The sequence below is a fragment of the Squalius cephalus genome, assembly GCF_949319135.1.
Source record: "Squalius cephalus genome assembly, chromosome: 21".
In the NCBI taxonomy this organism is placed as follows: domain Eukaryota; kingdom Metazoa; phylum Chordata; class Actinopteri; order Cypriniformes; family Leuciscidae; genus Squalius; species Squalius cephalus.
In genome coordinates this window covers 603,464-619,638 of record NC_137142.1, presented here as the reverse complement: position 1 = coordinate 619,638, position 16,175 = coordinate 603,464, and the positions used below count along the sequence as shown (strand labels likewise).

At 50.5% G+C, this 16,175-nt stretch overlaps 1 protein-coding gene across 2 annotated transcripts in view; it reads left to right on the top strand.

Moving 5' to 3' along the window:
- Positions 1 to 16,175, top strand: part of ppp4r3b (protein phosphatase 4, regulatory subunit 3B) — a 34,638-nt gene that overhangs the window by 14,710 nt on the left and 3,753 nt on the right. For both annotated transcript variants that reach the window (XM_079855715.1, XM_079855714.1), the window contains exons 10-14: positions 5,390 to 5,486; positions 5,588 to 5,629; positions 7,125 to 7,283; positions 8,108 to 8,277; positions 9,152 to 9,291. In XM_079855715.1, coding sequence (XP_079711841.1) covers positions 5,390 to 5,486; positions 5,588 to 5,629; positions 7,125 to 7,283; positions 8,108 to 8,277; positions 9,152 to 9,291 — 608 coding nt within the window. The remainder of the gene's footprint in view (positions 1 to 5,389; positions 5,487 to 5,587; positions 5,630 to 7,124; positions 7,284 to 8,107; positions 8,278 to 9,151; positions 9,292 to 16,175) is intronic.

Here is a 16,175-nt window from a genome sequence, read left to right as displayed (position 1 = left end):
ACACACACACACACACACACACACACCCCAAGAACATGCTCGCCCCGGCCAGCGTGAGTAACACACACACACACACACACCCCGAGAACATGCTCGCCCCGGCCAGCGTGAGTAACACACACACACACACACACACACACACACACACACACACACACACACACACCCCAAGAACATGCTCGCCCCGGCCAGCGTGAGTAACACACACACACACACACACACACACACCCCAAGAACATGCTCGCCCCGGCCAGCGTGAGTAACACACACACACACACACACACACACACCCCAAGAACATGCTCGCCCCGGCCAGCGTGAGTAACACACACACACACACACACACCCCAAGAACATGCTCGCCCCGGCCAGCGTGAGTAACACACACACACACACACACACCGCGAGAACATGCTCGCCCCGGCCAGCGTGAGTAACACACACACACACACACACACACACACACACACACACACACACACACACACACACACACACCCCGAGAACATGCTCGCCCCGGCCAGCGTGAGTAACACACACACACACACACACACACACACACACACACCCCGAGAACATGCTCGCCCTGGCCAGCGTGAGTAACACACACACACACACACACACACACACACACACACACACCCCGAGAACATGCTCGCCCTGGCCAGCGTGAGTAACACACACACACACACACACCACGAGAACATGCTCGCCCCGGCCAGCGTGAGTAACACTCACACACACACACACCACGAGAACATGCTCGCCCCGGCCAGCGTGAGTAACACACACACACACACACACACACACCCCGAGAACATGCTCGCCCCGGCCAGCGTGAGTAACACACACACACACACACACACACCCCGAGAACATGCTCGCCCCGGCCAGCGTGAGTAACACACACACACACACACACACACACCGCGAGAACATGCTCGCCCCGGCCAGCGTGAGTAACACACACACACACACACACACACACACCCCAAGAACATGCTCGCCCCGGCCAGCGTGAGTAACACACACACACACACACACACACACACCGCGAGAACATGCTCGCCCCGGCCAGTGTGAGTAACACACACACACACACACACACACACACACACACACCCCAAGAACATGCTCGCCCCGGCCAGCGTGAGTAACACACACACACACACACACACACACACACACACACACCCCGAGAACATGCTCGCCCTGGCCAGCGTGAGTAACACACACACACACACACACACACACACACACACACACACACACCCCGAGAACATGCTCGCCCCGGCCAGCGTGAGTAACACACACACACACACACACACACACACCGCGAGAACATGCTCGCCCCGGCCAGTGTGAGTAACACACACACACACACACACACACACACACACACACCCCAAGAACATGCTCGCCCCGGCCAGCGTGAGTAACACACACACACACACACACACACACACACACACACACCCCGAGAACATGCTCGCCCCGGCCAGCGTGAGTAACACACACACACACACACACACAAACACACACACCCCGAGAACATGCTCGCCCCGGCCAGCGTGAGTAACACACACACACACACACACACACACACACACCCCGAGAACATGCTCGCCCCGGCCAGCGTGAGTAACACACACACACACACACACACACCCCGAGAACATGCTCGCCCCGGCCAGCGTGAGTAACACACACACACACACACACACACACCCCGAGAACATGCTCGCCCCGGCCAGCGTGAGTAACACACACACACACACACACACACACACCCCGAGAACATGCTCGCCCCGGCCAGCGTGAGTAACACACACACACACACACACACACACACCCCAAGAACATGCTCGCCCCGGCCAGCGTGAGTAACACACACACACACACACACACACACACCGCGAGAACATGCTCGCCCCGGCCAGTGTGAGTAACACACACACACACACACACACACACACACACACCCCGAGAACATGCTCGTCCCGGCCAGCGTGAGTAACACACACACACACACACACACACACACCCCAAGAACATGCTCGCCCCGGCCAGCGTGAGTAACACACACACACACACACACACACACACCGCGAGAACATGCTCGCCCCGGCCAGTGTGAGTAACACACACACACACACACACACACACACACACACACCCCAAGAACATGCTCGCCCCGGCCAGCGTGAGTAACACACACACACACACACACACACACACACACACACACCCCGAGAACATGCTCGCCCTGGCCAGCGTGAGTAACACACACACACACACACACACACACACACACACACACACACACCCCGAGAACATGCTCGCCCTGGCCAGCGTGAGTAACACACACACACACACACACACACACACACACACACACACACCCCGAGAACATGCTCGCCCTGGCCAGCGTGAGTAACACACACACACACACACACCACGAGAACATGCTCGCCCCGGCCAGCGTGAGTAACACTCACACACACACACACACACACACACACCACGAGAACATGCTCGCCCCGGCCAGCGTGAGTAACACACACACACACACACACCACGAGAACATGCTCGCCCCGGCCAGCGTGAGTAACACACACACACACACACACACACACACACACCCCGAGAACATGCTCGCCCCGGCCAGCGTGAGTAACACACACACACACACACACACACCCCGAGAACATGCTCGCCCCGGCCAGCGTGAGTAACACACACACACACACACACACACACCCCGAGAACATGCTCGCCCCGGCCAGCGTGAGTAACACACACACACACACACACACACCCCGAGAACATGCTCGCCCCGGCCAGCGTGAGTAACACACACACACACACACACACACACACCCCAAGAACATGCTCGCCCCGGCCAGCGTGAGTAACACACACACACACACACACACACACACCGCGAGAACATGCTCGCCCCGGCCAGTGTGAGTAACACACACACACACACACACACACACACACACCCCGAGAACATGCTCGTCCCGGCCAGCGTGAGTAACACACACACACACACACACACACACACCCCAAGAACATGCTCGCCCCGGCCAGCGTGAGTAACACACACACACACACACACACACACACCGCGAGAACATGCTCGCCCCGGCCAGTGTGAGTAACACACACACACACACACACACACACACACACCCCAAGAACATGCTCGCCCCGGCCAGCGTGAGTAACACACACACACACACACACACACACACACACACACACACCCCGAGAACATGCTCGCCCTGGCCAGCGTGAGTAACACACACACACACACACACACACACACACACACACACACACACACACCCCGAGAACATGCTCGCCCTGGCCAGCGTGAGTAACACACACACACACACACACCACGAGAACATGCTCGCCCCGGCCAGCGTGAGTAACACTCACACACACACACACACACACACACACCCCGAGAACATGCTCGCCCCGGCCAGCGTGAGTAACACACACACACACCACGAGAACATGCTCGCCCCGGCCAGCGTGAGTAACACTCACACACACACACACACACACACACACCACGAGAACATGCTCGCCCTGGCCAGCGTGAGTAACACACACACACACACACACACACACACACACACACACCACGAGAACATGCTCGCCCCGGCCAGCGTGAGTAACACACACACACACACACACACACACACACACACACACACACCCCGAGAACATGCTCGCCCTGGCCAGCGTGAGTAACACACACACACACACACACACACACACACACACACACCCCGAGAACATGCTCGCCCTGGCCAGCGTGAGTAACACACACACACACACACACACACACACACACACACACACACACACACCACGAGAACATGCTCGCCCCGGCCAGCGTGAGTAACACTCACACACACACACACCACGAGAACATGCTCGCCCCGGCCAGCGTGAGTAACACACACACACACACACACACACACACACACACACACACACCACGAGAACATGCTCGCCCCGGCCAGCGTGAGTAACACACACACACACACACACACCCCGAGAACATGCTCGCCCTGGCCAGCGTGAGTAACACACACACACACACACACACACACACACACACACACACACCCCGAGAACATGCTCGCCCTGGCCAGCGTGAGTAACACACACACACACACACACCACGAGAACATGCTCGCCCCGGCCAGCGTGAGTAACACACACACACACACACACACACCCCGAGAACATGCTCGCCCCGGCCAGCGTGAGTAACACACACACACACACACACACACACACACACCCCGAGAACATGCTCGCCCCGGCCAGCGTGAGTAACACACACACACACACACACACACACACCGCGAGAACATGCTCGCCCCGGCCAGCGTGAGTAACACACACACACACACACACACACACACACACACACACACACACACACCCCGAGAACATGCTCGCCCCGGCCAGCGTGAGTAACACACACACACACACACACACAAACACACACACCCCGAGAACATGCTCGCCCCGGCCAGCGTGAGTAACACACACACACACACACACACACCCCGAGAACATGCTCGCCCCGGCCAGCGTGAGTAACACACACACACACACACACACACCCCGAGAACATGCTCGCCCCGGCCAGCGTGAGTAACACACACACACACACACACACACACACCGCGAGAACATGCTCGCCCCGGCCAGTGTGAGTAACACACACACACACACACACACACACACACACACCCCGAGAACATGCTCGTCCCGGCCAGCGTGAGTAACACACACACACACACACACACACACCCCAAGAACATGCTCGCCCCGGCCAGCGTGAGTAACACACACACACACACACACACACCCCGAGAACATGCTCGCCCCGGCCAGCGTGAGTAACACACACACACACACACACACACACACCGCGAGAACATGCTCGCCCCGGCCAGCGTGAGTAACACACACACACACACACACACACACACACACCCCGAGAACATGCTCGTCCCGGCCAGCGTGAGTAACACACACACACACACACACACACACACACACACACCCCGAGAACATGCTCGTCCCGGCCAGCGTGAGTAACACACACACACACACACACACACACACACAGTCTGATCTGGGGAAAGCTTGAGTCTGATTGGCTGGGAATCTGAGGATGGTCATTTGCTGTTTTAACACGTTCATAACAGATATGTTGCTTAAAGACTTTTGTCAGTGTTTCTTCAGAGACTCCAGAAACCAGTGAAGGTGACTCCATTTCAACGTAGTTCACAGTAATAATTGAATGGCTAACACTGGTGTGTGTGTGTGTGTGTGTGTGTGTGTACAGAAAGCGGAGAAGAGCGAGTTCCTGAGCTTCTTCTACAAGTACTGCATGCATGTGCTGACGGCTCCTCTGCTGGCCAACACCTCTGAAGAGGACCACGGTGAGACACTGACCTCAGAGCTGCAGGAGCTGAGCCGGTGTCACTGCTCGCACTGACACGTGTGTGTGTGTGTGTGTGTGTGTGTGTGTGTTTCTCCACAGATCTGACTGAGGGATCGGCGAGAGTCAACCCCGTGTGTCCAGGTACGCCACACACCACGCTCACATCATGTCACGCCCCACACACACACACACACACACACACACACACACACATACACGTCACGCCACACACGCCTCACGCATCGCCGCGCCAGACGCCACACACACACTCACGTCATGTGTCAAGCCTAACGTTACGCCACACACACACAAGGCATTCCGGTCGGGTCTTTAATGGAACTTTGCAACATGCACTCGTCTCACGCAACGTCTTTTTAAAAAAAAAATTTATTCTGCTATTTATTACATTCAATTTAAGACGCAGACGCTGACGTCACGTAAATGCAACGTTTAATTAGTCAAACATTTTCTTCCCATTGAAATCCATTATAAGAACGATTAATGTGGCGTAGTGCAGATTAGAGTGTCCCCTTATGTCAAAATAAGATATTATGTTGAAAATAATGACTTATTAATAACAAGATAAGTTTTGTTATTTCTTCCTCATGCGGTTCAGGGCTGCCCTAGAACACAGCCTGAGTATAATCGCTTCCAGAAATGATGTTGGGGTGCTTCGGTCTGTCTTGGGGACGCTGAAGCTCCTGCTAGCTCCTCCCTAGCGCCGCCCATGTTCCTGACTAAATAAATATGTAATTAGGCTAATTAAATGTGCGAGGAGATAAATAATTAAATAAATAAAACAAATTTTTGGGGAAACAAAATATGTTAAAGGAAATGGTACGCTGAAAGTTGACCTCATAATGTGATTATGAGTTCTGGAAAGAAGAAGCTCGGCGTGTTTTCTCTGCTTACAACAAACTTGTTATTTTTGAAATAAAGATGTTCTGTTTTTGATTTGGGACTCAAGAGATGGACGACAGATTAAACCTGCTAACTCTATGGCCAGTTTCATCTCCATAAATGTGAAGTCACGGATTCTAAGCTCAATTTTAGGCTTTTCTGTGTTGATTTAAAGTTATTCTATGACTCTTTGCTAATCAGCTAACAAGAGAGCCGCTAAAACTGCTGTTGTTAAAGAAAAGATTATGGTTTCATTATAAGTGACCTCCTGGTTTCCTGAAGATGACACAAAACATTTTTTTTCGTTGTTTCATGTTATTTATTTATATTTATTTTTAATCATGTATTGTATTGTTTAATATCTGTTGCTTTAAATGTTTTATGAATTTTTTTTAGTAGACTATCTCTTACTGTATCTTGTTTGAAAATGTAGCCTACTTTATTGCTTTGCTCTACCTCGAGTTCCTTATCCTATTTTTGTGTGTGTGATACATGTGTCCCCTGTGATCTTTGTTCAATTTAATAATAATAATAATAAATTAATCGTCACGTTCATTGAGGCGAGTGCATGTACAAAGTCATATAAAAGAGCCGATCGGAACGCCATACACGCACACACACGTCACATGCGCCAAGCCTAGCGTTACGCCACACACGGGTCACGCCACACACACTTCACACACACGTCACTCCACGCGCTTGTGCTCTGCTGAGTGTGTGTGTGTGTGTGCCTCAGATAACTTCCAGACGGCGCAGCTGCTGGCTCTGATCCTGGAGCTGCTGACCTTCTGCGTGGAGCACCACACGTACCACATCAAGAACTACATCATGACGAAAGACCTGCTGCGGAGAGTGCTGACGCTCATGAACTCCAAACACACCTTCCTGGCGCTGTGTGAGTATCACTCACGTCATCGTGATGTCATCGCTCATGTGCTCTACACGAGCCGCTCTACACGAGCGTATGCCACAGACGACCTGTTTAAAGAAGTCTTGATGTAGTTTCAGGCTCTAGAGCAGGTTTTCCTGCTTGAATGTTGATTATTCTCCTCATATTCTCCAGTGTTGCGGCTCCTCTCTTCCCAGTCTGTCAGTAACGCTCTGTTTACTTCCTGTCTCTATGAAGCCCCTCCTTCTGAAAAGCACACTGTGCTCTGATTGGTCGGCTGGAGCAGTGTGTTGTGATTGGTCGAGCGCTTCGAGTGTGTTGGGAATGTCCCGCCCCTTACCATAACCACCAGTTTCAACACACGTCTAACTAACTCAACCAGGCCCCGCCCCTTTATTCTGCGCATTAATTATTATAATGAGGAATATTGTGACGTTTTTGGAGTGGAGGCGTTTCAGGAGTTCAGGAACACTGACTCTCTTCTTCATGCTCAAACAGCAACATTACACACTAAACTCAGATGGACTTGGAGAAAAGCAGAATTGGTGCTGTTTATTAATATTAATTAATATTCAGTCCAGTGCAGCAACACTGCTCATCTCACTCACACACACATTCACACAGGTTATTGTTCTGTTTTATCCCTTTTGTGTTATTGCTCATAATGTATAGTCTAGCCTATATTTATATTTTTTCACAGCTCTCAGTGTGATGTTTGTTTGGAGAAGAATATTAGGCAGCATGTGAAATAAGAAACATCTGATCCATCGGATCAAACACTGTTGTGATCAGACTGTAGTGAGGCTTGACGGAGTGTGTGTGTTGAGCAGGTGCCCTGCGCTTCCTGAGGAGGATCATCGGACTGAAGGACGAGCACTACAACCGCTACATCATGAAGGGAAACCTGTTCGAGCCGGTCATCAACGCCCTGCTGGACAACGGCACCAGATATAACCTGCTGAACTCCGCCGTCGTGGAGCTCTTCGAGTTCATCAGAGTCGTGAGTAGGGCTGGGGATCCCGAGACACTTCCTGTTCCCGCTCCAGTAAAATCATTAAACTACTGATAAAAGCATAGTGCTGAGGGTATCGTTTCAATTTTAAAGATTACGATTCTGCTTATCGATTCCTAATTTCAATTCCAGTAAGGTAAAAATAAACCTTAGATATCATTCACATTTAGTCTTATTGCAAAACATTTAATTGTGGCTGAATATCATGAGCAAACATCAACAGGCTAAAGAACACTTACACAAGGAGCGTTTGCCTGTGGTCTAAAAACACCACAGAAGAACTAGCTCAACTAATATAAACTTCAAGCATTATTAAAGACAAATAAACACTCAGTAATTTAAAAAGAACAAATCAAAAATGATCAATCGCAACAAATAGATACAACTGAACAAAGATACGATTGAAATAAACAGAGTTTTAAGATTTTCAGGTTCAGAAACTGTAATCAAATGTAAAATAACACTGCACTTTATAAAATACACATTACAAATATAGTAACAAAAGTGATTCAGTCAGGAACGAGTTGAATTTTTTGTTGTTTGATTAGTGTTATTATAGAGACGACAGCCTACAGTCACTTTAAGAGCTGCACGGATCCATTCAAGCGCGAGACGCTGTTTTCCTCGCATTAAAATCTCTTTCTGTGCGCGCTTTGGATGACACAGAATACAGCACACGAGTCGTCTCACGCTTGAATGGTTTAAATCACATTAAAACGTGCACACAGGAATCAATAAGTGGAACCGAAATGCATGTTTATCGATTCACCGGTGCTTGTAAATTTGGCACCGGTTCTGGATACCCATCGCTAGTAGAGATCAGGCCATCTTCTGGCGTCTGACCGCTGTGTTTGATCATCAGGAGGACATCAGGTCCCTCATCGCACACATCGTGGATCACTTCTACCCGGCGCTGGAGTCCATCGAGTATGTGCAGACCTTCAAGGGCCTGAAGGGCCGATACGAGCAGGAGAAGGAGCGACAGAGCCGAGGCCTGAGCAGGTGTGTGAGCGACCCTACACACACACACACACACACACACACACACACACTCTCTTCGGCTGTCCATCGAAATCCGATGATGACGTCCACGCCTTGTACGGTGAGATCTGTGATGGCTGAACAGTCCTATCCTGGACCCACAAGCTCTATTGCAGGAGGGCATATATAAGTGATGGTAACAGCTGCAGCCATGTCTGTATTTCTCCTGGCTCGCTCCTGCTGTCGTCTGGCTCTCCATCTCTAGCGTACGAGCCCCATCGCTACACAGCTGCCGCCTGATGGAACGCTCAGCAGCAACATCTTCCAGATCCTCAGGTCTGATCTAACTCTTCCTCAAAGCGTTCTTCATCTGATCCTTACAGCGCTTCTTCGGCCCCCAGCTGAGCGCCGGCCATGATGTAACTGGCCGTATAGCACTCTATTCTCTATAGTAGCATGTGTCCCAACCACTGCAGTCGGCGCTGGGTAATTATGACCTCAGTACTTCTGCAGTTGGTCTTTTAAGTATTTCGGTGTGAGGCACACGATTATGCCAGGTAATCACCTGATGTGACGGCTGTAGGTTACCCACGCTTCACAGCTATAGAGGAGGGTGGTGACACAGACCGTTTAGTGTACGGCGACCTTTGTGGAGGGATGAAGGTTCTAGTTATGAAAGACTCTACACCGAAGTCTCCCAAATGCAGCTGATGCCTGTTTAATGCGGCTCTGGATTTCTTTCTCGATGCCGCTATACTCAGAGAGAAAACTCCCCGGATATTTGAAAGATGTACTGACAACTGTTCATCTCCAACAGTGAAGGCAGGTAATGTGGGTGGACATTGGTACATTGGTGGTGTTGACAGTCAGCCCTCACTGCCACAGCAAGGACAGTTTGAAGATCCTCCAGAGTATGGGCCACAAAAGCACAATCGTCTGCATGCTGCAGGTCCAGTACCCGCTCTACAGATGTTTGTGGTTGCGTGTAGCCTCCTAATATTAAAGAGGTTGCCATGTAATCTGAAGTCCACTGCCACACCACTGCTGTCTTCAATCTGGTTGTGGAGAAGCTTGGTGACACACAGGAGGAAGATGTTAAAGAGCACTGGCACTAGCACACACTCCTGCCTCACCCCTGTGTGTCACCCGAGCATCATCCCATCATGGAACCTAACCCTAACATCCCATAAGAGCTCTCTTTGCACAGTATCGAATGCTTTCGAGAGATCAACAAAGGTCATAATCATGTCCTGATGTTGCTGTGAAGATCATGTTGATCGTGCTCCTGTTCTTTCTAAACCCACACTGTGATTCTGGCAGCATTGACTCAGTGATGTTGTTAATAGGTCTCTGAAGCAGCACCTTGGCCATGACCTTACCACCAACAGAAAGGAGTGATATGCCCCTACTATTGCCGCAGACGGCCTGGTCACCCATGTTCTTATAAATGACTACAATGTTTGCATCTCTCCATTGCTGTTCTCATCAGTCCAGGCCTTGGTGATGTACTGGTAGAGGTTGCACATACATATGTACCCTCCCTCCTTCAGTAGCTCAGCAGGGATGTTATCCGCGCCAGGGGACTTGTTGTTCTGAAGGGAACAGTAGTCGATTGTCGAGTTCACGCGCATGATCACAGGTAAGTAAACCTATGCGACTACTGTGGACTTCGACCGAAAACAGGATGTAAATACAGGTATGAGCGCTGGCTGAATTAACATCATTTTTATTCATATCTTTCACATCTACTGCAGTCAGATTCACCCGTGTTCACTCTGCAGGAATCACTCACATGGCTGTGCACTTGTAATGACACATCAAGGATGTTAAGAGGCTAAAAGCAGGTTTAAAACTTGCCCCATTGAAGTCAACAGGGTGCAAATTTTAAAAAGAGGATAACGGTGTAGGCAACACCGATTTTTGTCGTTTTTCTCTGTACTGACAGCACTCCAAATTTACAAAAAAATGAGCTCAATGTTAAAATTGACCGGAGTTCTCCTTTAAGCAGGTTGTGGATGGAGTTATCGTCAAACCAGTCTTGGTGTTTCTTGCTCTTATAGCTGATGGATTTGGCTGCTGCATCATAGAGCACAGAGATAATATAGTTTTGCTGTTGTTCCATGGTGTTTTCTGAGTCAAGTCAAGTCATCTTCATTTATATAGCGCTTTTAACAATGATTGTTCCAAAGCAGCTTTACATTGATAATAGGTAATTAAAGTGTTTTGGCTTTATAGCAGCTCTAGAATAAAGTTATTGTCCAGCTAAAGTTAGTTTGATTGATTCACTTCCGTCGCAACGATCATTAGTTATTAACTTAGGGGCCGCTAACACGACACCGTTTTAACAGAAAACTCTTAAGTTCTTTCTGCGCAAACTTCAAAAACGTGAACCAGTGAGAATGCCGATGGCGTGCACATGCGTATTACGAGTTCAGTCTATAGGGATGTGCGTTCGAATATATGTGCGCAGGCATGTAGTCCTTCCCTACAAATCAAGTTCAGACAAGTTTCCAACTCCCTAGGTTTCTCAGCTAGGAAACGTCGAAACTCACTTCTTGCTTCCATGTTTCCCAAGCGGTTACAATTTAGCCTCTTTTTATTGGGCTTTTGCAGCCGCAAAGGGGAACATTCTTTCATATTGAGCTTGGCCACAATCATACGATAGTCGGTCCAGCACTCTGCACCTCTCATGGTACGAGTGTTGAGAACATCCTTGATGTCACTACAGCTCACAATGATGAAGTAAATCATGCCAGTGTTTAGAGCGAGGGTGCATCCACAAGGTCTTATATTTTGCCTTATGCAGGAAGATAGTGTTGGTTATGGTAAGGTTATGCTCAGAGCAAAAAGTAACCTCATTCCATTTGCTTTCACCCTGCCAATGCCATGCCTACCTAGTACTCCACTCCATATCCTGTAGTTCTGTCCCACCCCAGCGTTAAAATCCCCAAGCAAGAGAATCTTATCACTCTTAGGGATCCGGCAAAGAGTTTCATCCAGTGTTTGATATAAACATTCCTTGGCCTCATTTTCAGATGGCAAAGTTGGTGCATAGGCACTAAGAAGTGTGGCATAATGCTTTTTTTGCCAGGGGGATACGGAGGGTCAGCCTTTCACTAATGCCTACAGGTGTTTCTGTGAGACTTGGTAGAAGGGTGTTCTTGATGGCCAGTCCTACTCCATAAAGATGTTTTCCACCTGTGGGGAAACCTTTCCAGAAGAAGGTATAGCCCGTCCCTTCCTCTGTCAGAGAGCCTTCATTCAGAAGCCTGGTCTCACTCAGGGCATTGCTGATGTCGAAGTTGTAGCGGCTCAGCTCAGCAGAGATCAGGGCTGTTCTCCTGTGAGGTCTGTCAGAGATGCCATGTGAGTCCAGGAGAGTCCTTACATTCCATGTTGCCTGTTTTATATTGTATTGTTTCTTATTTTCCTTATTTCGACCGCAGTAGTGGAATAACCCGATAAGCGTGCTAACCTATCCAGGTAAATGGTTGAATGGGCAAAATTTAGGCCACCTTTTCTAGGCTCTTCCTCAATTGGGGTGAGCGGTACGGTCCCTAAATAGGGCTGCTCAGTCACACAGGGGTCTGCCGAAACAGCTGCCACTCAGTCCCAGTTGATAGCAACCAAATACCCTGTGCTGCTGCTGTGCAGGATTCTGATTAGGAGTTCTGTCTATTCGTACCTGGTCCCATTGGGTTAGGCGCCTAGGGTTAGGCAGGCGGAGGGAGTAACTGGCGGGGAGAGTAACTGGCGGGGAGAGTAACTGGCGGGGAGAGTAACTGGCGGGGAGAGTAACAGGCAGAGAGAGTAACAGGCAGAGAGAGTAACAGGCGGAGAGAGTAACAAGTGGAGAGTAACAGGCGGAGGGAGTAACAAGTGGAGAGCAACAGGCGGGGAGAGTAACAGGCAGAGAGAGTAACAAATGAAGAGTAACAGGCAGAGAGAGTAACAAATGAAGAGTAACAGGCAGATAGAGTAACAAGTGGAGAGTAACAGGCAGAGGGAGTAACAAGTGGAGAGTAAAAGGCGGAGAGAGTAACAGTCGGAGAGTAACAAGTGGAGAGTAACAGGCAGAGGCCGTAACAAGTGGAGAGTAACAGGCAGAGGCCGTAACAAGTGGAGAGTAACAGGCAGAGGCCGTAACAAGTGGAGAGTAACAGGCAGAAAGAGTAACAAGTGGAGAGTAACAGGCGGAGGGAGTAACAAGTGGAGGGAGTAACAAGTGGAGAGTAACAGGCGGAGGGAGTAACAGGCGGATGGAGTAACAAGTGGAGAGTAACAGGCGGAGGGAGTAACAAGTGGAGAGTAACAGGCGGAGGAAGTAACAAGTGGAGAGTAACAGGCGGAGAGAGAGTAACAAGCGGAGAGTAACAAGCGGAGAGTAACAGGCAGAGGGAGTAACAAGTGGAGAATAACAGGCGGAGGGAGTAACGGGCGGAGAGAGTAACAGGCAGAGTGAGTAACAAGTGGAGAGTAACAGGCGGAGGGAGTAACAAGTGGAGAGTAACAGGCGGAGAGTAACAGGCAGAGAGAGAGTAACAAGCGGAGAGTAACAGGCGGAGGGAGTAACAGGCGGAGGGAGTAACAGGCGGAGGGAGTAACAGGCGGAGGGAGTAACAGGCGGAGGGAGTAACAGGCGGAGGGAGTAACAGGCGGAGGGTAACAGGCAGAGGCCGTAACAAGTGGAGAGTAACAGGCAGAGAGAGTAACAGGCGGGGAGAGTAACAGGCGGAGGGAGTAACAAGTGGAGAGTAACAGGCAGAGAGAGAGTAACAGGCGGAGAGTAACAGGCGGAGAGTAACAAGTGGAGAGTAACAGGCGGAGAGAGTAACAAGCAGAGAGTAACAAGTGGAGAGTAACAGGCAGAGAGAGTAACAGGCGGAGAGTAACAAGTGGAGAGTAACAGTCGGAGAGAGTAACAAGCGGAGAGTAACAGGCGGAGAGAGTAACAAGCGGAGAGTAACAGGCAGAGAGAGTAACAGTCGGAGAGAGTAACAGGCGGAGGGAGTAACAGGCGGAGGGAGTAACAGGCGGAGGGAGTAACAAGCGGAGGGAGTAACAGGCGGAGGGAGTAACAAGTGGGGAGCAACAGGCAGAGAGAGTAACAAATGAAGAGTAACAGGCAGAGGGAGTAACAGGCAGATAGAGTAACAAGTGGAGAGAGTAACAGGCGGGGAGAGTAACAAATGAAGAGTAACAGGCAGAGAGAGTAACAGGCAGATAGAGTAACAAGTGGAGAGTAACAGGCAGAGGGAGTAACAAGTGGAGAGTAAAAGGCGGAGAGAGTAACAGGCGGAGAGTAACAAGTGGAGAGTAACAGGCAGAGAGAGTAACAAGTGGAGAGTAACAGGCAGAGAGAGTAACAAGTGGAGAGTAACAGACGGAGGGAGTAACAAGTGGAGAGTAACAGGCGGAGGGAGTAACAAGTGGAGAGTAACAGGCGGAGGGAGTAACAAGTGGAGAGTAACAGGCGGAGAGAGTAACAGGCAGAGAGAGTAACAAGTGGAGGGAGTAACAGGCGGATGGAGTAACAAGTGGAGAGTAACAGGCGGAGGGAGTAACAAGTGGAGAGTAACAGGCGGAGGAAGTAACAAGTGGAGAGTAACAGGCGGAGAGAGTAACAGGCAGAGAGAGAGTAACAAGTGGAGTAACAGGCAGAGGGAGTAACAAGTGGAGAGTAACAGGCGGAGGGAGTAACAGGCGGAGAGAGTAACAGGCAGAGTGAGTAACAAGTGGAGAGTAACAGGCGGAGGGAGTAACAAGTGGAGAGTAACAGGCGGAGAGAGTAACAGGCAGAGGCCGTAACTAGTGGAGAGTAACAGGCAGAGAGAGTAACAGGCGGGGAGAGTAACAGTCGGAGGGAGTAACAGTCGGAGGGAGTAACAGTCGGAGGGAGTAACAGTCGGAGGGAGTAACAGGCGGAGGGAGTAACAGGCGGAGGGAGTAACAGGCGGAGGGAGTAACAGGCAGAGAGAGAGTAACAGGCGGAGAGTAACAGGCGGAGAGTAACAAGTGGAGAGTAACAGGCGGAGAGAGAGTAACAGGCGGAGAGAGAGTAACAGGCGGAGAGTAACAAGTGGAGAGTAACAGGCAGAGAGAGTAACAAGTGGAGAGTAACAGGCGGAGAGAGTAACAAGCGGAGAGTAACAGGCAGAGAGAGTAACAAGTAGAGAGTAACAGGCGGAGAGAGTAACAAGCGGAGAGTAACAGGCAGAGAGAGTAACAAGCGGAGAGTAACTGGCGGAGAGAGTAACAAGTGGAGAGTAACAGGCGGGGAGAGTAACAGGCGCAGAGAGTAACAGGCAGAGAGAGTAACAGGCGGAGGGAGTAACAAGCGGAGAGTAACAGGCAGAGAGAGTAACAAGCGGAGAGTAACAGGCGGAGAGAGTAACAAGTGGAGAGTAACAGGCGGGGAGAGTAACAGGCGGAGGGAGTAACAAGTGGAGAGTAACGGGGAGGGAGTAACAAGTGGAGAGTAACGGGGAGGGAGTAACAAGGGGAGAGTAACAGGCAGAGGGAGTAACAGGCGGAGAGAGTAACAAGTGGAGAGTAACAGGCGGGGAGAGTAACAGGCGGAGGTAGTAACAGGCGGAGGGAGTAACAAGTGGAGAGTAACAGGCAGAGAGAGTAACACGGACGGAGAGTAACAAGTGGAGAGTAACAGGCAGGGAGAGTAACAGGCGGAGAGAGTAAGAAGCGGAGAGTAACAGGCAGAGAGAGTAACAAGTGGAGAGTAACAGGCGGAGAGAGTAACAAGCGGAGAGTAACAGGCAGAGAGAGTAACAAGCGGAGAGTAACAGGCGGAGAGAGTAACAAGTGGAAAGTAACAGGCGGAGAGAGTAACAGGCGGAGAGTAACAGGCGGAGTGAGTAACAAGTGGAGAGTAACGGGGAGGGAGTAAC